This window comes from Quercus lobata, chromosome 1 (assembly GCF_001633185.2).
Source record: "Quercus lobata isolate SW786 chromosome 1, ValleyOak3.0 Primary Assembly, whole genome shotgun sequence".
NCBI lineage: Eukaryota > Viridiplantae > Streptophyta > Magnoliopsida > Fagales > Fagaceae > Quercus > Quercus lobata.
This window is the reverse complement of record NC_044904.1, coordinates 4,688,231-4,713,360: the sequence shown is the minus strand read 5'-3', so window position 1 is coordinate 4,713,360 and position 25,130 is coordinate 4,688,231. Positions and strand designations below refer to the sequence as shown.

At 39.0% G+C, this 25,130-nt stretch overlaps 3 protein-coding genes across 6 annotated transcripts; 1 reads left to right on the top strand and 2 right to left on the bottom strand.

Moving 5' to 3' along the window:
- Nucleotides 1-468: 468 nt before the first annotated feature.
- On the bottom strand, nt 469-4,596 carry LOC115975460 (zinc finger CCCH domain-containing protein 56). 2 transcript variants are annotated; one of them, XM_031096254.1, is made up of 2 exons: nt 4,248-4,596; nt 469-3,298 (listed from the first exon to the last, which is right to left on the bottom strand). In XM_031096254.1, exon 2 carries the CDS (start codon nt 3,256-3,258, stop codon nt 1,090-1,092), a length of 2,169 nt encoding a protein of 722 aa, XP_030952114.1. In that variant the 5' UTR covers nt 3,259-3,298; nt 4,248-4,596; the 3' UTR covers nt 469-1,089. The 2 variants fall into 2 exon arrangements, with proteins under 2 accessions (XP_030952114.1, XP_030952108.1); XM_031096248.1 differs by having other exon boundaries at nt 469-3,282.
- Nucleotides 4,597-9,229: 4,633 nt separating this feature from the next.
- Nucleotides 9,230-10,262, bottom strand: LOC115994078. The gene is made up of 3 exons (XM_031118106.1): nt 10,122-10,262; nt 9,617-10,042; nt 9,230-9,544 (listed from the first exon to the last, which is right to left on the bottom strand). The coding sequence occupies exons 1-3, from the start codon at nt 10,260-10,262 to the stop codon at nt 9,230-9,232; spliced, it is 882 nt and encodes a 293-aa protein (XP_030973966.1).
- Nucleotides 10,263-15,486: 5,224 nt separating this feature from the next.
- Nucleotides 15,487-24,179, top strand: LOC115975432 (armadillo repeat-containing protein 8). 3 transcript variants are annotated; one of them, XM_031096228.1, is made up of 10 exons: nt 15,487-15,952; nt 17,494-18,210; nt 19,400-19,495; nt 19,578-19,661; nt 21,546-21,780; nt 21,870-22,030; nt 22,241-22,519; nt 22,610-22,792; nt 23,258-23,361; nt 23,612-24,179. In XM_031096228.1, exons 1-8 carry the CDS (start codon nt 15,593-15,595, stop codon nt 22,664-22,666), a joined length of 1,989 nt encoding a protein of 662 aa, XP_030952088.1. In that variant the 5' UTR covers nt 15,487-15,592; the 3' UTR covers nt 22,667-22,792; nt 23,258-23,361; nt 23,612-24,179. The 3 variants fall into 3 exon arrangements, with proteins under 3 accessions (XP_030952088.1, XP_030952080.1, XP_030952073.1); XM_031096220.1 differs by having other exon boundaries at nt 23,480-24,179; XM_031096213.1 differs by having other exon boundaries at nt 23,258-24,179.
- Nucleotides 24,180-25,130: the final 951 nt, after the last annotated feature.

Genomic DNA, 25,130 nt, shown 5'->3' with positions numbered 1-25,130 from the left:
TAAAAAATAAAATAAAAAAAGATCAAGCAATATATTAATGCGCCCACATAACATCAGAACCGTACAAAAATTCTCCACGCCAATAAAGACCCAACAACCAGATGAATTAGTGGGGTGGCATCATATCTGGGTACTGATACCTCATAGGCATAATCTTTCAAACAAAAAAAGTAGGTTCCACATCACAATCTCATCTTCAAGGAGATTATAAAATCCCCATCCCCACAAAACCTGATCTTCTTCAAAAAAAATAGAAAAAAAGAGAATCCAAATTTAAATACTTTTCCACCTCCCCAATCAAATATCCCAACCCACCATTCCCACCATTGGGATCCACCTCATCACAGATTCCCATACTTTTAGATACAGAAACAAACAAATATAAAAGGAGAGAAAAAGAAAAGAAAAGTAAATGCTGAGACTGATGAGAATCAAATATGGAAAAAGATGAAGTATTTGAGACAACAATTTTGACAAAATAATAAAACTTTAAAATTTAATGTTACATCATTATCATCATCTAAGAACCAAATGCCCTATTGTCCTGTCACTATTTTTCTTCCCAGAATACTCCATCCACATATGGAACACATCAGCAACACCATTTTCTTTTCTTTTTTATTTCTTAATAAATGTGTGCTTTGTCTCCCAATAAGGACCTAGTTAAAGCATTACAAAAAAAATCCCCCAACTCCATTACAAATTACAATAATTAGACACAAAAGGAATAAAAGAAATGGGGACAACAACCCCAAAGGTTTAGTTATCATCTAGTAAACAAGTAACCTATTATAAAATCAAAATAATTTAAGGAAAAAATAGACCTAGGTTATGATAAATATGAAAAGAGAATTACCTAAACTGGGCAGGGTCATTGCGAAATAACCCAGATAAGGTTTCTCATCCCTTCCTGACTTCTGTAATGCCACAATAAATGGAGAACTGAACAATATTTATCAGAGACTTTCGTCCTTCCTTTTCCTTCAATTGTTGCTGTAAACTTCTTAACTCCCAAGTTACCTAACAACTAAAAGAATTAATAATTCAGTTTTAACTACCTCATGCTCAGTAAAAATGATTTCATTTTCACTAAGCAACAATCTGATCGAGTTTCAATTGCTCAAGCCACGCTGATTCACTTTGGGGCTTAGAATCAGAACCCTGAACAGAAGGTGCCGCGCCAGATACTGGAACAGCTGCATTTTCAGATGGTGATTCTTTCACCAGTGATTGAACCCATGAAACATCAGGCTCCTCTCCATTATGTGCAGTTGAACATGATTTGCGTAACCCCCCTAATTCATCTCCTTGAACTGACCAATCTACTTTCCCATTGTGGGACTCCCAATTTGACCAAGAATTCATGGGGGACCCAACAACACTGTTAGATCCAAGATCATGTGGGAGGTTGGATCCAAGATCCCTTGAGCTGAAGCTGCGGAATTGTAACTGCTGCTTATCACGATGAGAAAGCGCAGAGAGCCGAGAACCCATAGGGGACAGAGGCTCAATGCTCCGAGGAGACATCATCCCTGGTGAGGAAACACCAAATGAAGCCTGCAAGAGAGGATGGTCTGCATTCTTTGCAGAGAACATGTTAGTTTTAATTGGAGATAACATGCTTTGCTGTTGCTGGAATTGATTAAGAAGCGCAGATTTGTGTGATGGAGAGAAAACAGATGAAGCCGCAAGTTGATCAGAATATCTAGGAGATGAGAGCTCAGAAGAGAACAGTTCATCTAGATTTGAGGGTGTCAGGGTTCTTGAACGGACAGAAAGATTGGCACCGGAATTACTGATGTGAGGCTGCGAGAGACAAGTCAAATCATTAAAGAGCTGTTGCTGCTGCATTTCAAAATCCTGCAACATATTATACTCCTCAGAGGGAATGTCTCTTGCATTGAAAGAAGATCTCAGACGACTTGTTTGTAGATTGCTGCCTGGAAGATGCAAAGTCGGGATGTTCTGCTGAGGCCAAGCCATGGATGGATGTGAAATACCATTACCAGAAGGAGACATGGATGGAGAAAATGGAGAAGGTGACACAGCAGATGCCGCTGAGGGAGAGCCAGGAAACATGTTCAAGGCTGCTGCCATATCCATGACAGCAGCAGCAGAAGCAGCTGATCGAGGGGAAGGCATTGCAGATCCAGAAGACACATAAAGGGGTCGCAGTTCCTCATGTGTGTGGGCAAAGAAGCAAACCCGTCGTGTGCAGCTCGTCCCATCCTTGCAAAGTCGAGTCCTGTATTGTGCTGGGTGCAGCCAACACTCAAACACCCCATGAGCATATTCACACAAATCTCCCCGTCTACAGGTCCCCTTTCGAAACTCTGGACATGGCACACAACTATAGTGGTACTTCCTTGGGTCTCTTCTCCTGGCATTCTCACCTGGATGAACAAAAGGACACTCAGTCCAATCATGGGAATAAGCTCGGGAACAAGGTCGGATCTTGAATGAGAACATACGGAACTCATCGCTCGCATAAATGCTACTTTTGAGATCAGGAAGAGATGGGTCAATTGGGTATTCTTTCTTCTCTGGTACAGACAAAACATTCATAGGCTTACAATTTACAGGAGACAATATTGAATTTGAGAGAGAGGAAAATGAACTATTTTCTGGGGATGATGGGAGGGTTGGAGAACTGGATCTCAAATCAACACTTGAAACCTGTGGATCCTGCTGACAAGAAGAAGCATCAGTTCTTAAAAGCTCTTCAAGGGCCACCTTCAAATTGGGTAGACTGGCAGGAGCCACAATAACATCAAATGGGCGATTCCCAGATGCATCAGTAGTGTTAGGCTCAGCACCAGCTTGTAAAAGCAACTTAACAACATCTACAGCCCCAACAGACCCACCAGAAGCAGCACAGTGAAGGGCAGTGCTCTTATCCAGTCCACAAGAGAAATTTACATCCACCTCAGACTGAGAAAGAATTAGTTTCACAACATCAATACTACCATATTTAGCAGCAACCATTAGTGGAGTTCTACGCTCAAGAACCATCCTTTTCGAAAACCTCTGCCGACCATACCATAATCCAATCTCGCCAATCACAGAAGCATTACACTTACACATAGATTGCTTAAAACCCTCCACATCATTACTTGCAGCAAGCTCAAGTAAAATTGAGACAGAAAGCTCAGATTCAACTGCTCCAGCAGGATTATTCATATCTTTAGTTAAAGATTCACTCTCTGAGGAAGATAAAAGAACCGGTTGGGGATTTAAATGCTCCAGGCCACCGCACATGCTTTAATTAACAGGGGAAAAAATCTGAAAGACACCCAATCTACAAAGAATCAAATACTAGTTCAAGAGAATAAACGCATATAAAAACTAGTTAGAATCATATACTAATATACACCACAATTCTCTAGCATCAATCCTCCATACCCCCCAAGGCAAAAAAATATTAATCTAAAAGATACCCACTTGACAAAATTAACAGTGTAAGCCAGAACCAAGTATAACAAATCAATTAAATAACAATAAAGCAACCCAAAGACCATCCAAGGGACGAGAATAAAGAGAGAGAGAAAGAGAGACTCACCAGAACATTGGAAAGCATTGGAAAAAAAAAAAGGGTTTGAGTGAAAGACAAGGGTCAAGAAGTTTATAGGGTATATATACTACATAGATTAAAGAAAAAGGCGCAGATTACAAACATGGTAAAGATATATTTATTATATATATGATAATCTTGATGTGCTAAGATGGAAAGTTCGAGATAACTCCGAATTCCGACCCAAATGCCCTTATCTTTCGGATCGAATCTCGAGGAAAACCCCCTCACTGCGATATTCAAATTCACAAAAGAAAATGATTTTATTACAATTTAAAATGTAATCTTTTTGTGTGAAATTAACAACTTCTCTACGCAACAAAAGGAAATGCACCCAAGTACGCTTTCGTTTGGTTGATAAGAAAACAGTAAAGTAGGTTCAGTTAGTCAAACAGCAAAAAACTAAAAATTCAAAACTTTTTCATCTTTCTTTTGTTTTCTTTTCTTTTCCCACACTTTCTCAGCAACCAAACGACAAAAACGTTAATTTACATAAATTTTAAAAACGTATATATCCGAAAGAGAAGCAAAAAAACAAACAAACGTCAAAACTTGTTTACTTTTCTTCTCTTTTCCCACACTTTCTCAGCAACCAAACGACAAAAATATATATATTTACACAAATTAAAAAAACCGAAATGCAAAAACAAAAAAATTAAGAAAAAATGAAACTTACAGATTTGAAAATGGTGAGTATGGAGTACGCCGAGAAGCGCCATTGAAAACCCTAATTGACTGTACGGGAACTCTGTTATGCACGCACATTCATCGATCTGCGAAGAGGAAACGGAAAGCGAAGACAAAGGCAGAGACGGCCTTCTTGACCGAACAAGAACCTGAAGGAGAAGAGAGAGAAAAAGAGCGTAAAAGCTCGATCGCCATGGTAGAGAGAGAGAAGGAGAGAGAGAGAGTGTGTTTGTGTGGGGGATTTGAAATTACAGTGAAATGAAATTCGGAATGAGAGTGAATTTGAGTTGAATTTATGAAGGGAGAGAGAGAGAGAGAGAAAGAGAGAGAGAGAGAGAGAGTAAAAGAGCGTTGAAATTTGGCGTGAAATTTTGTTGGGGGGAGGGGGAACCGGAAGAAGGGGTGGGAGTGAGAGTGAGAGTAGGTGAGAGGAAGTCGAGGTTGGTGACCGGATGAAGCGGTGGACCATGTAGGTGGGGTCTGTGGAGTTTCATTGGAGGAAGTGTAGTGTAGTGGGTGCGGTGGGAGCGGAGGTTTGGTTGGTTCAGGTGGGAGGAGGGGTCAATGTGGGTTATGGGCAAGAGTCAAATCAAGTCTTCAACACATTAAATCAATTTCAAACGTTTTAAATACAATTAAAAATACCTCCTCCTTCTTCTTCTTCTTCTTCTTCTTCTTCTTCTTTTCTTTTTTTTTTTTTCTTTTTTTTTCTTAATTTGTTGAAATGCTGAATTATAATTGATTAAATAACCGTCATTTTTTATATAAAATTGTCATTCATATCACTTTTATTATTCGCCAATCATTTTTTCTTTATCATTCAAAGTGAATAAATTCGAAAAAAGATTAGGCATGTTGGAATTAAATTAAAATTTCTTTTAACCATTATAAACATGACGAGTGGCATGATGGGGAAATTAAATTTGTAGTAACAAAGGAATGTGTGTGAAATGATGTGGGAGAATATATGGTAGTTCCTATAGGGAGTTATTAGCCCATAAAAAGTGCATGTATAAGGAATGTAGCTTCGAAGCGTTTTTAATACATTTATAAATTGCCATCTGGCATTGAGATAAGCATCTCTGAAACCCTAGAGAGAGAGAGAGAGATATGTCAAAAAATCAATTGCTAATAGTTGTTGAACCTCAAGAAGAGGAAGACATGTGAAATGAACAATTGTGAAAATTGATAAGCCTCAAGTACAAATGAAATGCTCATTTTCAAGAGAACAATGCCACTCAGTACTAACAAACTTGAATACACATAAATCATTCTCTTATATATTTAGTTCCTTAGTGGATTTCTTGTAGTTTATACTTTTATAGGGTTTTAGAAGGTGTTCAGGACTTCAAGTGTGGTTGGAAGACCTCCTTGAAGATGTTGCCCCGCTAGTATTTTTTTATGTCCATTAGTTCTGAAAGTTCAATTAGTGTGTAGAACACTAATAAATGTTTAGACCCCCAATATCAAAATTACCAACACAAGCTTATACACAAACAATATATGTGCGGAATGATGAATATAAGCTAAACCTAAATTGGTAAAACACTCTAAACTATAATTAATCACAAACACAACAGCAATTAAAAGGTAAAGAGTAAGGAAAGAAAGATGCAAACACAAAGATAACATCGGCACATGTTATCGAAGAAGAAACTGAAGAATTTGGCGAAAAACCTCTCTGCCGTCTTCCAAGCGATAAAATAATCCACTATAAAATAAAGTTAAGATACATAAATAGCAAAAGACCCTCTAAGCCTAATCTACTGGATGCACTTAAGCCCTTCAAGTTTTTTGCTCCAACAAGGTTAAGTCTAACCGTGTCTTCTCTACCTTTCCGGATCTCACAATAAGCTTTATATTGTATCCGTCATCCTTGGCATCTTTCAATACTTCCCAAAACTCCAAAAACACTTTCAACACTCTAAATGGGTGTGGGTTGTGTTTGGGTACAAATCTCTTCTCGATTGGTATAACAATGGGAGAAGGAAGGAGAAAAGACTACAAAGATTTCTCTCTAAGAATGAGTAGCTCTCTTTCTAATAAGATGGGTGTGTTTTAAAAACTTCTCTTAGGGTTTTTCTCTCAATAGGCTCCTCTTTCTCCGCCCCTTACATTTCGTGGGTATAAGGGTATTTAAAGTAGGGTATGAAATGGAATGTAAAAAGTCAGTTTTCAGCAAAATAAAGCATTCTAGCAACTCACTCTAACGACTAGAACGAGTCGCGAGTTTGAGTTGTGAGTTAATTGCCAAGCTAGACTGTACTTTTTGTCCTGTAGTGCTTCAGCTATTGTGACCTTTCAGCTTCCTGCATGCTTCACACGTGTGACACTTTGGCAACTTGCCAGTCGCGAGTCAGTCGCGAGACTCCTCTTGAATGCACATAACTTGAATTTCTTCACATTCTCTCACACACAACCCTTACATTATTTCACCTAAATATAGGGTTTCTACATGCTGAATTACAAGCAAATTGGCACAAAATAAAGCCAACACATGGTTGATTAAATTCAACCTTACAAGTTCTGTTGAATAAAGTCCCAGACTACTTTAAGTTTGGTTTGTCAAAAGAAGAAGAAGAAGGTATCATGCTTGTATGTGTTTCTTAGTAATATTGTTACTCGAATTAATCTTGTCCATATATATATAAGTTATATTGAATTTTGATTCAAGATCTATATTGTTAGTCTCATAAAATATGTTTACTTCAAATCAATTTGATGGTGATGGTCTAGGCTCTGGTCTATTCACTGTAAACCTTCAAATCATTAATTTTTTAGATGAATTAGGCCTTGAATTGATATGTTAGCAATTTAAGATCTCTTTTATTTTCTTTATATATATTTGTTCAATTCTCCTTTTTTTATCTTTGGACTGAAAGTTCCTTTCTTTGTAATTGTTTGTGGGTTTGGGGATTTGGTTCATTTAGGTTTAAGGGTTTGAAAAATAGAATTTTGATTTGGATTTGAGGTTTCAAAAGAAAAGATTTTTGTTTTGGGTTTTGAGGTTTGTTTCTGTGGGGCCGGGGAACTTATGATCCGGCCCACGCTCTATTAGGGCTCAAGACCCATGCCGAGGAGGGTGTGTGCCGAAGACGAATGGTGAAAAGCCGAGGTGTCAAAGGGAACAGCTGAGGACGACCCTATCCTCGGCACTCCAAGACTTCAAGGGGAAGTGCAACTTCTCGACGAAGGCCACCCCCAAAAAGCTCCCTGAAGGAGATACGAGTGGAGTGGGACCCACGTGGGGGCACGGTGCAAAACTGGTTCAGGGTAAATACGTCCCCTCCACATTAAATGCACTTGCCAGCGTCCTGACCATGTTAATGAGAAAAGACTCCTGGACAGGGTGACTTCGATCATCACAACTAACAGAAAGTAAGGAGGGACAGCTGATGGGACAGGTATAAAAGCAAGCACCTGCCTAACTAACAAGTGGAGTGCTAAGATCAACTAGGAAGGGCTATATAATGAGAAGGTTAATACATCAAAGAGGAGGCTGGGAAAAATGGCCAAAAACCAGAGCCTCCCAGCCCGCTTCCAGGAGAAAAACTCCTAGGACGAACACGATTTAATTACGTATGCCCACCACGAAAAACCACCGTCTTGTGATTAAAGTCTAGCTTTTCAAGCCCACGCTCTATAAATGACATTGTTTGGGCTTTTTTACGTATGAACCCAACACTGTTACGGGTCGTTACAAATCGTGTCCTTACAATTGGCGCCGTCTGTGGGAAAGGCTTGTGTGTTGGCATAGGCGGTAGGACGAGACAGTTCCCTTGTCATTTCTAACAGCCGGTTGTAGTGTTCTAACGTAAAATTCCACTAGGGGCTATGTTTCTTTACTAGTGGCTACACTTCGTAGCGTCAACCACACGGATGGTTCTGAGGGCTTGGCCGAGGAGCTAATTCCCCTAAAAACTAAGGTCTCATGCCATAGCCGAGGGGTTAATTCCCCCAACTACTTAAATATCAAGTTTTGGACAGAATTAAGGTATTGCCTATGAGGAAACCAACTACTTATCAAAATCAAGTTTTGGACAGAACTAAGGTATTGCATGGTCCTCGGACTCAAACCTATGGGGAAACCAACTACTTAAATATCAAGTTTTGGACAGAACCAAGGTATTGCATGGTCCTCGGACTCAAACCTATGGAGAAACCAGCTACTTAAATATCAAGTTTTGGATAGAACCAAGGTATTGCATGATTCTCGGACTCAAGCCTATGGGGAAACCAACTACTTATCAATATCTATCAAGTTTTGGACAGAACCAAGGTATTGCATGGTTCTCAAGTTTTGGACAGAACCAAGGTATTGCATGGTCCTCAGACTCAAACCTATGGGGAAACCAACTACTTATCAATATCTATCAAGTTTTGGACAGAACCAAGGTATTGCATGGTCCTCGGACTCAAACCTATGGGGAAGCCAACTACTTTAAAGAAACCTGGATACTAAGCAGGACTTAGCAATTATACGTGACATCTAGGATGATGCCTATGTCTCCATTGAGTGAGGGTCAGAAATGAGTTCAAGGCTCTACAGGTGCAGGTAAGCTAACGTTTTGAAACATGATTCTAAATTTATCGCATGCACAACTACTCATACGTGTTAAGATAATTAGTTCGAAATTCATAAACAATAATAAGTGTCGACAAGGGCAACTAACAAGTCACCAAAAGGAAAAAGGAAGAGAAGGATTTCATATATACATGTTCAATAGGATCAAACTACTAGTAGGTTACAAAGTTTTCAAAATGGAAAAGAAACAATTTAATCGTTAAACTAAAAATAAAAACGAAGCCTGGCCAGGGTTTCTACTTCTTTAGTTTTGCGTCGGCCACGTCCTGGGAAGGCGGAACGGGATCGGCTTCGACGCCCTGGAGGATAGTCCCTTCTGGGGAAGGCTGAACAGGGTCAGTATCGGCACTTCTGGGGACCACAGCAAGGGGAATTGCCTGTAGGGGCTAGGCAGGTATGGCTGGCTCTTCAGCATTAGGCGTCTGAGTGCCAACCACGGGCTCAGCAACCTCTTTGGGTACCTCGGGATCCGTACGCTGAGAGGTGTCTATCACATTCTGAAGTTCTCCTTCTTTGAGCATCTCGCTAGGAGAGGCGCCGACCTGTACGGTTTCCGACTGAGTGACCCCTTCCTCGGGTTGGTCGCTTACAGCCACGGAGCTGGTGGAAGTGGCCTCACGGATGGCCGTAGGGTAGAATATGTTCTCTGCTTTCCACAAATCGGATGAAGCATCCACCCCAGCTCGCTTCAGGGCCTCTTCCTAAACTTGGGAGCAGTAGAGCCTGCATACTCCAGGAATCTGGGCTTTAAGGATGGCTTGGGTTTCAGCTACCCCCGCATTATAACCATCATCCTCGGCCATTTCCTTGGCAGCCTTAGCCTCGTTTCTGTCAAACTCGGCCTCCCGCCTGGCCCTTAAGGCTTCGTCACGGGCATACTCCGCCACACCTTTGTCATGCTTTGCCGTGACCAATTTTTTATTTAAATCTTCGATCAGCTCCTTGGCTATTTGCAACTGATCCTCGGCTTCTAGCAGACGTTTTGTTTGATCCTCAGCCTGTTTTTGAGTGCTAGCCAGACCCGCTGAGGCGTTGTCCCTCTCTCGGATAGCGTCTGTTAGGGTAGCCTTGGCCTTGGCGAGGTCCTCCTCAGAAGCTTGGAGAGTCCGCACGGCCATTAGGCGTTTGGAGCGTTCATCCTCGGCCGCCTTACTCTTATTGTTCACTTCTTCCTCCATCCTATAGGTGGCCTGGAGAGCCTGCCAAGGGAAATAACTACACCATGAATGACAAACCGGAAGTGAGAGTTAATAAAGTTTTAAGTTTCAAGAGCCTTACCATGCTCGAGTATCTCTTAATACTGAGGAAGACCTCCTGCATCCTCATTTTCCTCAGTCCATCCATGTCAGTGAGTAGTAGCATGGTTCTCCTTAGTGCGTCTGCCACGTAGCCACCCTCGCCATCTCCAAGGTCCCTCATGGATGCAGTTTCCAACAGTGGAACCCCTGTGAAGCATTGGGGCAGGAAGCCAGGCGCTTGGCGAGGACTGGGCCTCGATCCCCTTTCCCTTGCCTTGGGAAGATTGGACTTCAGTCTCTTTGCCTTTACTTTGGTGCCCAATCTTCAGTTGTTTTGCACGCGGGGCCTCCTCCCTCTCCTTAGAAGGTTAGGATTTTCCCCTATCCATGGTTTCCTTGCCCTTGGGGTTTCTCTTTCTCTTTGAATCAGTGCCTTCCGGCCGAGAAGGCAGAGTTAGTTGGGAAGGAACAGGAAGTTTGGGGCGGGGGGATGGTGGCTGTGACTTGGTAGAAGATGACCTAGTCTGGACAGTCTGGGGCTGGGGTGGTGGGGAAGGAGCATTGGGTTGTGTCGTTCCCTGCGCATCCTTCCCTGTTTGACCCTCGAGGAGTTCGAGCAGGGTGGTCGGGGGCTTTCTCTTGAGTCCCATCTCGGCTTGGGAAGATGTGCCTACTGACGACAATTCCGCCTCGGACAAGGCTGGGTCACCTATATCAACAGAAGGATTCTCGGATTGGTTGGCTAGGTCAAACACCCCAAACCCTTCCTCAGCCTGATCTAACTCGCCTTCGTCCTCCGCTACTTGATGAGATGAGGAGGGGCCTACCAGTGGGATGCTCTCTGGGCCGGATGGTACTTCGGAGATTAGAAATCCTGTCTCGACCATGGTAATTTTTGGCAGCCGAAGACGGCTGGCGCTGATCACGTGCCTAGCGTCGGCAAATGACTTTTGGACGGGAGGGTATCCTAATATTTTATGAGCGGCTCGGACTTGACCATCTTCGTCATTTACGAAAACTACCGCTTGTAGAACAGTCTCCAAGTCCACCCGGTTAACTAAGTGAAAATGCCGTTGATAAGCGTGTGGATCTGCAAAAGAAAAACACAAATGCATGGTTAGTTACCGAACCACATCAGATTAGAAATGACGCAAAGGGTCAGCACCCTTCCATTCCCTATACCCCACCTGGTTCTCCTTCTACTATGGGGCACGGATTGCCATCATGCCATTCACCGGAGACGATAAGGAAATCCTTATTTAATCCCTTGTTGGAATCAGGGTGGCATTGGATTAGTCGAACCCTTTCGTCTCTAGTCTTTATGTAGTAGGATTTCCCCTTCAAATTTTGGAGATTATAGCACCAATTCACGTCATGGTGGGTCAGTCTTAACCCCATCTTTTCATTTAAAGCATCCACGCAACCCAGAATCCTAAACACGTTGCCGGCACACTGGGTGGGGGCTAATCGGAAGTGCCTGAGGTAACCCCTCGTTACCGGTCCCATAGGGATTCTCATACCCCCCTTTACGAAGGCAAGGACGAGAATTACTACCTCGCCTGTTTTCCTCTTATAGTGCCACTCCCCCATCTTACAATGCCTCAGACTTACGTTGGGAGGAATTCTGTAATCGACGATGAACTTGTTCATTGCCTCTTCAGTATCGACTAATTTTCTTAGTCTCGATTTAACCATTTCCATGATTTACTAAACAAACTCAACCAGTAACGGGAGAAGGAAGGGAACCAGAGAAAAATAAATCCAGAAAAGAAAAAGCACTAGTTAATGGAGGTAGGGAACTTACATAAAAGAGGAAAGACGCTTCGGATAGACTTTTTGTGCTGGAGATAGACTTGAGTTTGGGCGAAAGTTCAGATGAACCCAGGGTATACGCGCTAGAACTCTTAAGTGCAAAACTGAAGAGACAGATCCGTTCCAAAAAATCTTTTATACTTTCTAGGGTTACTGCACAAATTTTCCCACCCATAAAGGCCAAGGGATCACCACCGTTCAATCTTCATCATGCCGTAGAACGTGGGAAACACAGAGTCGCCCGTATTTAATGAGGCCACGTTTCGCCTTCCAAAGGCTCCAGGAACATGTCTCGAGCAAATGAAAAGTCTTGGGAACCGATAGGTGACAAGGATTGACTGGCATTGGCAGATGTCTGATGTCATCAAAATCCTCCTATCCGTCCGAGGAGTCGGATAGCAGGATTTTCAGGGGCTATTGTGGGGCCGGGGAACTTATGATCTGGCCCACACTCTATTAGGGCTTAGGGCCCATGCCAAGGAGGGTGTGTGCCGAAGACGAATGGTGAAAGGCCGAGGTGTCAAAGGGAATAGCTGAGGACGACCCTATCCTCGGCACTCCAGGACTTCAAGGGGAAGTGCAACTTCTCGACGAAGGCTGCCCCCAAAAAGCTCCCTGAAGGAGATACGAGTGGAGTGGGACCCACGTGGGGGCACGGTGCAAAACTGGTTCAGGGTAAATACGTCACCTCCACATTAAATGCACTCGCCAGCGTCCTGACCATGTTAATGAGAAAAGACTCCTGGACAGGGTGACTTCGATCATCGCAACTAACAGAAAGTAAGGAGGGACAGCTGATGGGACAGGTACAAAAGCAGGCACCTGCCTGACTAACAAGTGGAGGGCTAAGATCAACCAGGAAGGGTTATATAATGAGAAGGTTAATACATCAAAGAGGAGGCTGGGAAAAATGGCAAAAAACCAGAGCCTCCCAGCTCGCCTCCAGGAGAAAAACTCCTAGGGCGAACACGATTTAATTACGTATGCCCACCACGAAAAACCACCGTCTTGTGATTAAGGTCTAGCCTTTCAAACCCACGCTCTATAAATGACATTATTTGGGCATTTTTACGTACGAATCCAACACTGTTATGGGTCGTTACAAATCGCGTCCTTACGGTTTCAAAATGGGTATCTGTGTGTATTAGTTTAAAATGTAGCCTTGTGATGCATGTGTGCATACGAATAAACTATGTAGTGGAACATGAATTTGCACTAGGAATGATTTGCTTGTGTTTGATTTGCTTTCCTTTCTTTTTTGCTATGCCCCTTTACTGTTCGCTTGACATTTTTAGAGAGAAAAGTGAAAGAGTGGGGAGAGAGAAATTATCATGCGAGTATGGGCAACAAGAAGAGTATTGTTACCCTTTTGAAAAAACAAACTCGTGGGTTCCACCTTTTTGAGTTAAACTTTAATTTTAAAGCTAAACACTAAAGCCACTATTTGAGCGGAATACATTGTTGAGTAAGTTAAGAGAAAAGTAGAGAATAAAATATGAGAGATGAAATTGAGCTTTGAATCATGAGAATTGAGGTATGAGAAGTGAGATTCAAGTGATGTGAGAACCAAACATTTCATTTTTTAGTGTTATTAGTATTTTCTACTAAAAGACCTCTTGATTGAGGTAAATCCAAATTTCATCCATCAAACCACCTATTTGTAATTTCACATATTAGTATATTACTATGCAAGCCTCATTAGTTTCATGACTAATGAGACTTGCACATTAATAAGCTATATTTTAAATGTCAAAAATTACAATTTTCATAATTTTTTTTTTTAAAAAAAAGGCTCTGTTCGTTAATATGCAAACAAGCCTATGGTTCATGTTGGTAAATGCATAAACAAATTAAAGGGTCTTCTATACTCCTGTAACTTTTGTTTTGTGGACAACCGTGACTATCCAACGACCGTTACAGTACCTTTCTTTGTTTGTTATTTTCATATACACATCATGATAGTTACATTAAATACATCACCAAGCTATCATAGCTTTGCTTATGAGGATCCCATGAGATAGTTCAGTACATAACCTCTTACCAGAAGAAGTGGGTTTGTCATGTTGCTTAGACCCTACTTCTTTGGAAACTAAAATTATGGATAAGCTAAGGAAGATAAAATCTCAATTTACCCACCCGGAAATATAATTTTCGCACAGAAGTCAAGAGTCTTGTAACTCAACTAGTTGATATTTCTTAATATTTTTAATTGAGACATTTCAGATTCAAATCCTCCACCTCAATTATAACTATCGAATTATAAAAATAAAAATGAATTGCAAAACCTTCGTAATACGATGTTTCGAACATTTCGATTATGCATATGTCCAAATGTGGAGAAAGAATATGGTATTTTTGCTCTATATAATATCACACTTACACGTGTGTGTACTACAATTGGACAGGGCCCATACATTGCGGCTGTGCGAAAATATAATATACTTTTGCCCCAAATGCATGCGAGTGTCCATTAAAATTTTGAAAGATTGTTAACAGTAAAGTCGACAAGTGAATCACTACGTGATAGATTTTGTCACCCTAGCCCCTTTTCCTTTTCCTATTTCTTCATTCTTTTGTGATTTAATGGATCGTGAATTATCCACAACTTTTTTTTTCCATAGAATAAAGTCGTTGGCAAATCCTCTCAAGGGAAACTGACAAAAATAAGTACAACAATATCTTAAACCAGAGTCTTGAATGTTATGATGATTTTAGGATGTCAAAACCATTTGACAAAGCCTTTAGTTACATTTTTTATTGGGGGGTCTATCCCAATCAAAATGGCACCTTTTCACCTCCTTAATATAAATTCTTTTTGACTAACAACACTTATAGATCTCATACCCACATTTCTTTTTTTTCTTTCCTAACAAGATTTTGCAAATCTCTTCAAATACCTAATTATTCATTTGATTTTGTAGTCTCTTGTTTCTTGTACACATCTCATTCATCATTTATTAGAAATAAATAATACATTAAACAAATAAAACATGCATATATTTTTTTAAATACAATTTTTGCATGCATATAACTATAATTTTCTGTGGCGTTCTAAAAATGATATGTTTCCTTAAAATTTTTTAAAATTATACACCATATCACTTCATAATTAAATTATGACTAAATTATAATTTACACCTTCTAAATCTATAATCACCAAGTATTTATATTATTTTTTCAATTTAATCTCTCAACTCAATCACAATGCAAACAATTATCATCAATCAAATTGCAAAAAGGTTTAAATTTTAAATTAATATCCCATTGGACAGTAAAAAGAATTATGAATTTTTGGTTAAAATGCAAAATTACCTCGTTTCAATTCTTTCTTACAACTTCAAGACATTTCCATATATGTCAAATTGGTTTTTAAGTCTAGCATGAACAAAAAAAATCACGTGATTATCGCGTAACCAAATCCGAAAAGACCTCGCTTGGTATATGATTTTTCCGTCCATAAAAGCCAGTGAAAAATTTGTCTTAGAGATATATGAAAGAATTTGAAATCTCAAGATTGTTTTTGAAGTTTAGCTTTAATATTTTAACCAAGACGTAAATTTTGTTAGTTTTCTTGTTAAAAAAAAAAAAAAAAAAAAAAAAAAAATTTAAAAACTCAAAATTCCCATTTCTCTCTCTCTGAGAAAACCCCAAAGCTTTCTTCTTGAGCTCGCATGAAATTCCGTACGAAGCTCGCAAAACATGCCAACCCCAGCTTCACCCTCAGCCTCAGCCTCGTCGAGCCACCGCCGCGCCTCGTCGGACCTCATGGTCCGAATAGGCTCCGCGGACTCCGAAATCAAGCTGAGGGCTCTCAGGGAGCTGAAGAACCAGATCATCGGTAACCGCACCAAGAAGCTCTTCTTCCTCAAGCTCGGCGCTGTGCCGGCTGTCTCTTGTGCCCTAGCGGAGGCCCAGGCTCAAGCGCAAGCTGACCTGCTGGTCCAGTCGGCTGCGGCGCTCGGAAGCTTCGCCTGTGGCTTCGACGCAGGTGTTCGAGCCGTGCTTGATTCCGGTGCTTTCGCTAATCTCGTCGCTCTTCTCTCCTTTCCGGACAATAAGGTGATTCCGATTTGTAATAATTGAATTCACTATTTGGTTTTGTGGATTGGAAATTTTGTTGATTTTTTACTGTTTATCAAACTATTTGCCGAGAGAGAGAGAGAGATTATGCTAGTAGATTGTGTATTTCAGCTTTTGAGAAGTGAATTACTCATATGTGTGTATTGAAAAAATTTTGAATTTCCTGTTTGTGTAAATTATTGGATTCTAATCAAATGTGTGTGTGGGAGAGAGAGAGAGAGAGAGAGAGAGTCATTATTGTGGTAGATTTTGTATTTCAGCTTTTGAGAAGTGAATTGCTCATGTATGTGTGTGTGTGCGTGCCTGCGTGTGTTGTGTGAATTATGTAAATTATTGGAAATGAGAGAGAGAGAGAGAGAGGAAATGCTAGTAGGATTTGTATTTCAGCTTTTTGAGAAGTGAATTACTCTTGTATTAGGCTTTCTAGTTGAGTGGTGGTTTCTGTTTTTTTCCAAGCCATTCTGTCTGAGTTTGATAATGAATCAGAAGCTTCTCATTTCGTTTTGGGGCTCTAAAGTAGTTTAATGTAATCTTTTGGTGTGGTGAAAGTCCTTTAAGACTGTGTTCTGTGCTTTGGTGTCTGTTCCCAGCGATAAGAATGCAGTGGTAATTGATTGTGCTGGGGGATGGTGGATAATTTATGCTGGAACTCCTGTTTTAGTTGGGATGGAGTTGAATATGATTGGTGAGATATTCTATGGCAAGGGACGCACACAATCGGAAGAATTGAAAATTGTTTCTCACTGACACTTTATGCTTTGGATGACAAATGCTTGACCTCTTATTAACCCCAAGGGATAGCAGATATGTTGAGGACAATGCCTCATGAAGCAGAGTCACTAGTTTGAATCTCCTCTTGTCTCTCCCTCTTAGGGCCAAAACGTTCTTATCCTTCTATCATGGATCCTTTAGTTTCCAATTTTTGTTTTTCTTGTTTTGCTTTGTCTTTGGTGCTTCTCTCTTGTATACCTTGGTGACACCCCTTGACATCTCTTTGATGAATTATTTTGCTTATAAAAGAAAAATATAAAAGAAAAGAAAAAGGTGCCATACTTGTGTAGGGAGTGTTTCATGGACTTAGTTTTGTGTATTGGGTATATAAGTGTGTGTGTGTGTGTGTTCCTGGTAACTTGGTGTGTGGTGGTTGTTAGCTCAATGTTGGGGGATTTTGCTTCATTTATGGATGTAGTATTTTTTTGTAGTTTATGCCCAATTTTCTTCATTTATCCTTGATTATCAATATAGTTTTTAGAGTAGGGATGGTTGAAGCTTGGGAAGGGAAATTGTTTATATTTCCTTTCTTTAATGAAATCTTCATATTTGTTTCAGATTCTTCAAAATCTTTCATCTACTCTCAGTTCTATTAGTTGTAACTTCTATCATTTTAATATATTACTCACATATAAGTGACTAGTCTATTCTTGGATTGTTCACAAAATTGAGTGTACCCTGTATCTAATAGTGACCGATTCTGCCTGCTTCATTTCAAATGTCATTTGGACACTTTGCTTTGTTTTCAGGTTGTGGATGCTGGTGCGCGTTCCCTTAGAATGATTTATCAATCCAAACGGGCTCCAAAGTATGATTTCCTACAAGAGAAAAACATGGAATTTCTTCTTTCATTATTGAATAGTGAGAATGAAACTGTTACGGGACTTGGTGCAAGTATCATCATACATTCTTGTGAGACTGTTGTGGAGCAAAAAGCATTATGTCATGCTGGGGTTTTAAAGAAGCTTACTAGCCTTCTTGAAGGTTCCCCAAGCCAGAAAGATGCTAGTTTAGAATCTCTTGCTACTATAATAAAAAAGAATCCAGAAGCTGCTTCAAAGTTTGTCTCTGAAAGCAGAAGAGCTCTGAGCTCTGTAATTGACTTATCTAAAGATAGGAACCCTCGGACAAGGTTACTGGCCTGCATGTGCTTAATTGTTATAAGGAACACGTCTCCTTGCCATCTGCAAGATATAGGCATTAAAACCAAATTGGTTTACCTTTTACTTGAACTTCTTGATGATCCTGGGCAAGTTGGAGAGGAAGCTTCCTTTGCGTTTTCTAGTTTACTTGCACAAAAGGAAGATCTACAGAAACTGGCTTTTGAGGCAAATGCTATTGATAAACTTCATAACCATTTGCAAAAACATTTATTACAGCCCAGACGTTACCAAGGAATATTGTTGGCATTGGCTGAGCTATGCTCAAAATTGGAGAGCTGCAGGTCCAGGTTCCTCTTCCTAGAGGTCTGTTGTTTCATAATGGATGCATAAACTTGCACAGTTAATTTTACTTGTTTGCATTTAATATTTATATTATCTGTTGAATTTTTGTATGCTTATTAATTGTTCTCAATCTCACTGTCCATTCATCCCTTGCAATGAGTCATTAGGAAAATGGACCTATATTGTAAAACTTTTTATTTTATTTATTAATTTCTTTTCATAAGGGATATAGATTTGGGACTAACGCTTTGTTGTTGAGGGCTTGTTGTAGTGTAAGGGATGTAGATATGTATGTGTCACATTAATGATGGCAATGAAGTAGATTTATGAATTGGGGGTAATATTAAAGAGGATGGGCAACAGAGATTTGGTTTATGGGAATTAATAGTTGGCTGAAGTTTGCATTGCTAAATTATGTTTTACCTCTGTGTGCATGTGCACACATATGGAATATGTTTTTTTCCCTTGCCCGACAAAAGTAATTGCAATCCCAAGTGCTTGAAGAGAGATCTTATGTAGTTCAATTTAGGACTTTGTAGCTTGTTAAGTATCATTGTTGAACTGCTTGGTATTGAATATCCATGTAGAATTCTTTTATATGTCATTGTAGATGAGTTTTGTTTACGAGGGAACATTGTCTTTCCTAAGTATTGTTTCTCCTGGATTTAGTTGTCCATCTTTTTCTTGGCTTCTGTAGATTTTACTTGACTTTAGTTTGCATGCAAAATATATGCTAATGGTTTTAGACATCTTAAAGAAGTTTTTGCGACCCCATGATAGCCATAGTTGACTGCCATAATTGGTGTTTGCCCCATCATCATCCTTTAGCAATAATATCTGGTTATATCTTTGTTCTCCTCTAGTATGTTTTATGTGCATCATTTATCAGTTCTAAATAGCCAATCACTATGGGAGTGCAGGAATTGATTAAGAATTGAATTGATCAACTAATCTAATTGTTAGGAATTGGAATGTCACCTTTTTTTGGGTGCATGACTGCTGGACATTCAACGTGTTTGATTCTATTTTCAAATACTTTTTTTCTTGATGCTAATGATATACTATCTATTTTTGCTTTGTTTCCCATCCTCAACTACTTATGAATACATGGGAAATAAGCCAAATTAAAGATGATATAAAGTCTGCACTTTGTAGACTTTTATGTTTATTTTACCAATTTGCAACTTCTAATATATTGTCATCAATACAGGTATTGAAATTGGTAACTGATGCACTGACTCATGAGGTTGCTGATGTACGTACTGCAGCTTGCATTTGCTTAAGAAGTGTCTCTCGGTCAATCAAGGTTTGTGCTATGAATATTAAGTTCATGATAACTGATTTATGATGATTACAGAATAGACTTTTTCTGATAAAATATCATTCAGAATTTGAGTGCAGGTCGTTTTATGAAAGAAATGATTGTTATTCCCTTGGTTCAGCTTTTACATGACCCTTCTACTTCTGTCCAGGTATGCAAGCTTATCATACTGATGATCATTTTTCTTCACATAGTTTGTTTTTATTTATTTATTTATTTATTCTTTACTATAATTGAAGTCTATTATATTTACACCTTGTTGTAAGTTCCGTATGAACCTTAATAGAGTTGGGACTTGGGAATGTGGAGATACTTGGTTAAGTGCTTTGGAAGCCATTTGGAAGATTTTGCTCATAGCTTAAAAAAATTTGTGTGTGGTAGGCTTATTTATTTATAACTATAATTGAAGTTATTACATTTATACCTTGTTTTAAGTTGCTTACACCTTCATATAGTTTGGAATGTGGAGTTTCTTGGGTAAGCACCTCGGGAGCCCCAATCAAGTAGAAGAGTTTGCTCATAGCTTTTGGAATTGTGTGTAAAACTTTTTCTATCTGCCTATGACCCCTAATTTAGGTTATATGTAGCTGGTTTCTTGCTTCAATTCAAAGATGTGAAGGAGTGAAAGATTCTCCTCATAATATAAAATGTAGCATATGATTGTGCTGATAAAATCAGGGTATGATTGTATATATTACACCCCCATTCATCATACTTTGTTTGTTCCCTGAAGTACACCAATGCTTCTTGCTTCCCCCCCCCCCCCCCCCCCTTTTTTTTGTCCATCCATTGTATTATTCTTCATTGTTTTGCATATGCATGCAAAGTGATATTGAGCTTACTCAATATGAGTGGAGCTGACAACATCAGACCCTGAACACAATCAGTTAATCATTTTGTAAAGGGTATAAATTTTAAATATTCAAATCTAATCAAATTTGGACAAACCTTCTCAATGTAGTTTTTAGTTTTTTTTTTTTTTTTTTTTAAGTGTATATCAGTAGGTGGGCTGATTTCAGGTTGATCCTTAGTAAATAGTTTGGAGTTGAATTGTGGTTTTCTCAATTTATTTAGACAGGTAATGTGTACTATACTATTATGTGGCCCAACTAAAACCCTTAGGAAGCCAACCGCCTCTTAGCTCTAGGTACAAGGGAAGGGAGGTTTCTGGTGCAGACTTTTCTCATGGTTAATGACACCCTATTTTAGAACTTGAATTATCTATAGCATAATCATTCAAATTGTTGCATAAATCAGGATTAGCTTAAAATTTACGATAGTTTGTAACTGATTTTCCTGTGATCTCAGATGGTACCTCACCAAAGAAATGGAAGTGGACATAAGCTCTGTATCCTAGTCATAAAGAACATTACCATTCAGACAATTTTGCAATCCCGTGTTCTCATATAGTTCCCACTGTGTTTGAGTGTGAGTTGTATACCTACAATAAAGGGAATGTATCGAGTCTCTGAGAGAGTCAACTGGTTCATAGATTCAGAGTCGGGTTTTCTTAGACTGGAGGTTGAGTGTAATTGATCTGTCTGTACTCACATCATCAGAATGGTATAATAATAAATTTTGTGAACATTTTGTAAACAAAACAACTAAGTTTTCGTGAGGAATTGTGCTTTATAAAACCAAAACCATGCTGTGTTGGTAGCATCTGCATAGCCTTAATAGTTTTATTATTATTTTGATTATCTAATTTTAAGCTTTGCAGCTATTTAGTATTTATCTCATATTTTCTTTTTCCTGAATCTGGTGTTTGGAAGGCAGACAAACAATGCCATTAGATGCTAGATGCAAAAAAATGCCATTATTCATTGTGAAATCACATATAGAGGGATTCCCATCCATCTCTGAATTGGAAAATCCTTTTTCAACATGCATTGTCTTTAACTGTGCTTCTCCATTCCACTTATCAAAAAAAAAAAGTACTTTGCGTGATCACTTTTGAGCAGATATAACCTTATTAGTACTTATGAATTTAGCAAGTGTTGCTTAGAAAATCTCCCTTGAATGCTCTATTTTTCAGGTTGCGGCCCTTGGTGCTGTTAGCAATATTGTGGTGGATTTTACAACTGCTAAGTCTACATTTTTACAATGTGGAGGTCTAAAACTTCTTGTACAATTATCAAAATCAATGGATCCAATTCTAAGGTTAAATGCTTTGTGGGGTTTGAGGAACTTGATGTTCCTGGCAGACAACACCTGTAAAGAAGGAATTTTTTTAGAGCTCACGGCACCCTCATTATCAAGCCTTATCTGTGGTAATGATCAAACTCTCTTTGTGACAATAGTTCAAATTCTTGCTATAGTGATGGGGTATAAACCACTGCTTATTGCATTTACGCTGCAGACCCTGAGCCTTTTGTCCAAGAGCAAGCTCTGGCTCTTGTTCGCAATCTTGTTGATGGATGTTTAGAATCTATTGAGTATGTGTTCGCTGAAGATGGCATTATATTAGATGCTATAGGAAGGCAATTGCAGAGTACATCAAAGGCCGAAATTGGGATACAGGTTAGAAGTCTTTTCATAATATAGCACTCATGCCTTTTCATATGTAATATAGTATCAACATTAAAGGGCACAACTGACACAAATTCCATGATAAAATTTATAGAACAAGGTCTACGTTTGATATTAACATGCGTAGCAGGTTTTGGTGTGTGTATATATATTTGTTAGCATCATCATCATTTATAGCTCCCTGAAATTCTTTTCATTTAGGGAATGTATGTGCTCAGCAATATTGCCAGTGGGAACGAGTTTCATAAGGAAGCAGTAATGCACCAACTCCTTTTACAAGTGAACAATGGGACCCAAGCTTTTATACTCAAGTTTTTGCAGAGTAATGACAGCCAGTTACGTACGGCAGCCATCTGGACCATAATAAATCTCACTTTTCCATCAAGTCCTGGTGCATCCAGTCGGGTTGTAAAATTACGCAATGCTGGCATAGTTTCTCAAATAAAGACAATGGTCAATGATCCTTGTGTGGATGTAAAGGTTATTAATCTTTTATCTCAAACTGGATGGATTTTTGTTGGTCATTTTTTATCTGTTTGCTAAACCATACCTGATTCTTGTTTGGTGTAGCTCCGTGTAAGAACCGCACTTGGGCAATTTATGACTATTGGTGACGGCTCAACATGATCACTCTTTTCTCATTTTTCCCTGTCGCTTGAACCCCAAGCAAGCAAAAGAATATGGTTGCAGTTTGCATTTTCACCTCTTCTGTTGGATATTATCCAGCCTTCCATTGGCGGCCTGCAAAACATGGTATGCTTCATTCAAGGTCTATAATAACTTTCTTTATGGTCATGAAACGGGGTTATGACTAATCTACTGTTGTGACCGTCAAAATGAGAATTGTTTGTAGCTCATTATAAATTTTAAAAATATTGTTCATAAGGTGATAGCAGTAGATTTATTATGGTAAAGATGATGGAATAATAGCCATCTTACATTTTGGCTTCAAGTCAAGATGTGAAGGGTGTATCTGAAGCAATTTCAATACCTGGAAATTTTACTTCCAGCGTGTGGTGGAGGTTATGTATGTTACATTGATCTTTTTCACCCCATTTCTAGTAACTTTATGTTGTACTCTCACCATCACTATATTTTCTTTGTTATAGTTTTAGCTTTCAGAATGATGCTTAGTATTATTTGCCTTGAAGTAGCTTCGAAAGACTGGAATTGCTGTTCTGATGGGTTAACTTTTGTTGTTATGTTCCCCTTTTGCAGATGTAACACATTGCTTTCAGTTTTTTCCAGTCGGAGCAGTGTGAGAGTTTTCACATTTTTTTGGTACTCCTGATCAAATTACCTTCAAGAATCTCATTCCCATGGTACATACATTCTGTATCCATTTTGTTGTATGTTTCAAATGATTCATTAGTAATAGTCTTGAATAGTGTACCATGTGACTCCTACATATTGCCTGTCAAATGTTGCACCATTAATCAGATTGTGAAGATGATATCATTTCCAAACATTGTTTGGATATGCTAGTGTGACAGCACATTTCCTATTTAATGGCTCTGTAGAAGCATTATAATGGGCACTGAATGTGGATGCTGTTTTGCTACTGCAAAGCAGGGTTACTGATGCCACTGAAGTTTTTCCTTTCCACACTAAACCGGCCTGACTCATTGCTTTGCTGGCCACTCTATGCTTGATCGAAAGGTTCTTGTAACAGCCATGGAACAGAAATGATTTTTTCTGTTGATGTACTTGGGATAATGGTTTAATAAGGTATTTGGTAGCTGATGCATAATATTTGGACTTGATCCAACTACTTCGAGATGGTTGGTGAGACCACTGCAGCTTTGGTAGATATTTTCCCTTGGTTGATGAGGCTTGGTATCATATTGGTTAAACCAATGTTTTCAGTTTTTCGTTTTGTAATTTTGTTCAAGATTAAGGTTAGTAAGATTGGTGTGCAAGTATATCATATCAGGTGCGCTAGGGGATTCAAAGTTGAAATTCAAGCATGGAGTCACAAGACAAGCAGGAGAAACTTTCTGCATCATTTTCATTTTTTTAAAGGCCAATTCTTGGTTTATAGCCTTCACAATAGACAATATCCTTATCTCTGTATCTTAGTTGTGTAACATTAGACCACCCCCCACCAAAAAAAAAAAAAAAAAAAAAAAGGTCCACAACAGAAACGAAGGTAAAGAAACATTATTAAATCTGAATCCATCTCCTAATGTGTAGACTATATGTGAATATTTCACACCCTGGGAGGCTGGATATTATTATTCATTATTCTTTAAAATGAAAAGATTATGTATTTCTTTTTCAATCTGGCGATATTTTGAACACTTTAGTGGCTGATTTATGTTTTATCTTTTGTTTTTGTGCTGGAGCCTAACCCTTTTAATGCGTGTTGCACTTGCATATTTATGAATTAATAGTGAATGTAAAACAATAATGTATCTGAGTAAAGAGTTAAGATGCTGGGCGTTTTATTTCTCATCTCTGTCCAATTTGGAGTGCACCTTGTGGATCAACAAGTTTATTGTACCATCGATCTTGCGGCATTGAATTATAGCATGTTTATTATTTTAATTTCTGCTAAGATTTCAATGAAAACGTGGCCAATCTAAAAATTAGTACCAATAATAATTGACGCAGTTGAACTCTCGGGTGCTCGTTATTCAACGCGAGAATAGAAATACACAATCACTAAAACAAATGAAAACTAGAAGTCACTGTGATGAAACGTGTAACGTAATTTTATGCATATATGGTCGCCCACTACCTCAAGCAATGGCATAAGTAATCGCACATAATTTCCCTCTTTCTGTTTGAACTTTCAAAAAAAGAAAAAAAAAAATACATCTTTGATAACCGTGCTGATCTTGGTTTCACACTACTTTCAGTTTACCCACAATTGGAGCTTAACAAATCATATAAGCAAAATCAAAATGGCTCTGATAATTAGAATCTATCAAGATGTTCCTATTCATTAGGCGTAAGTACGAAATTGGTTGTGCAAAAACATATTTAGTACTGTAGATTTACAATTCAGTAGAAGTCTACAGGATCTGAAATTGAGTTGCTCTTCCTGAAAATACATTGTTCAGTTCTTAGGAGCCTGAATTCAACCCTT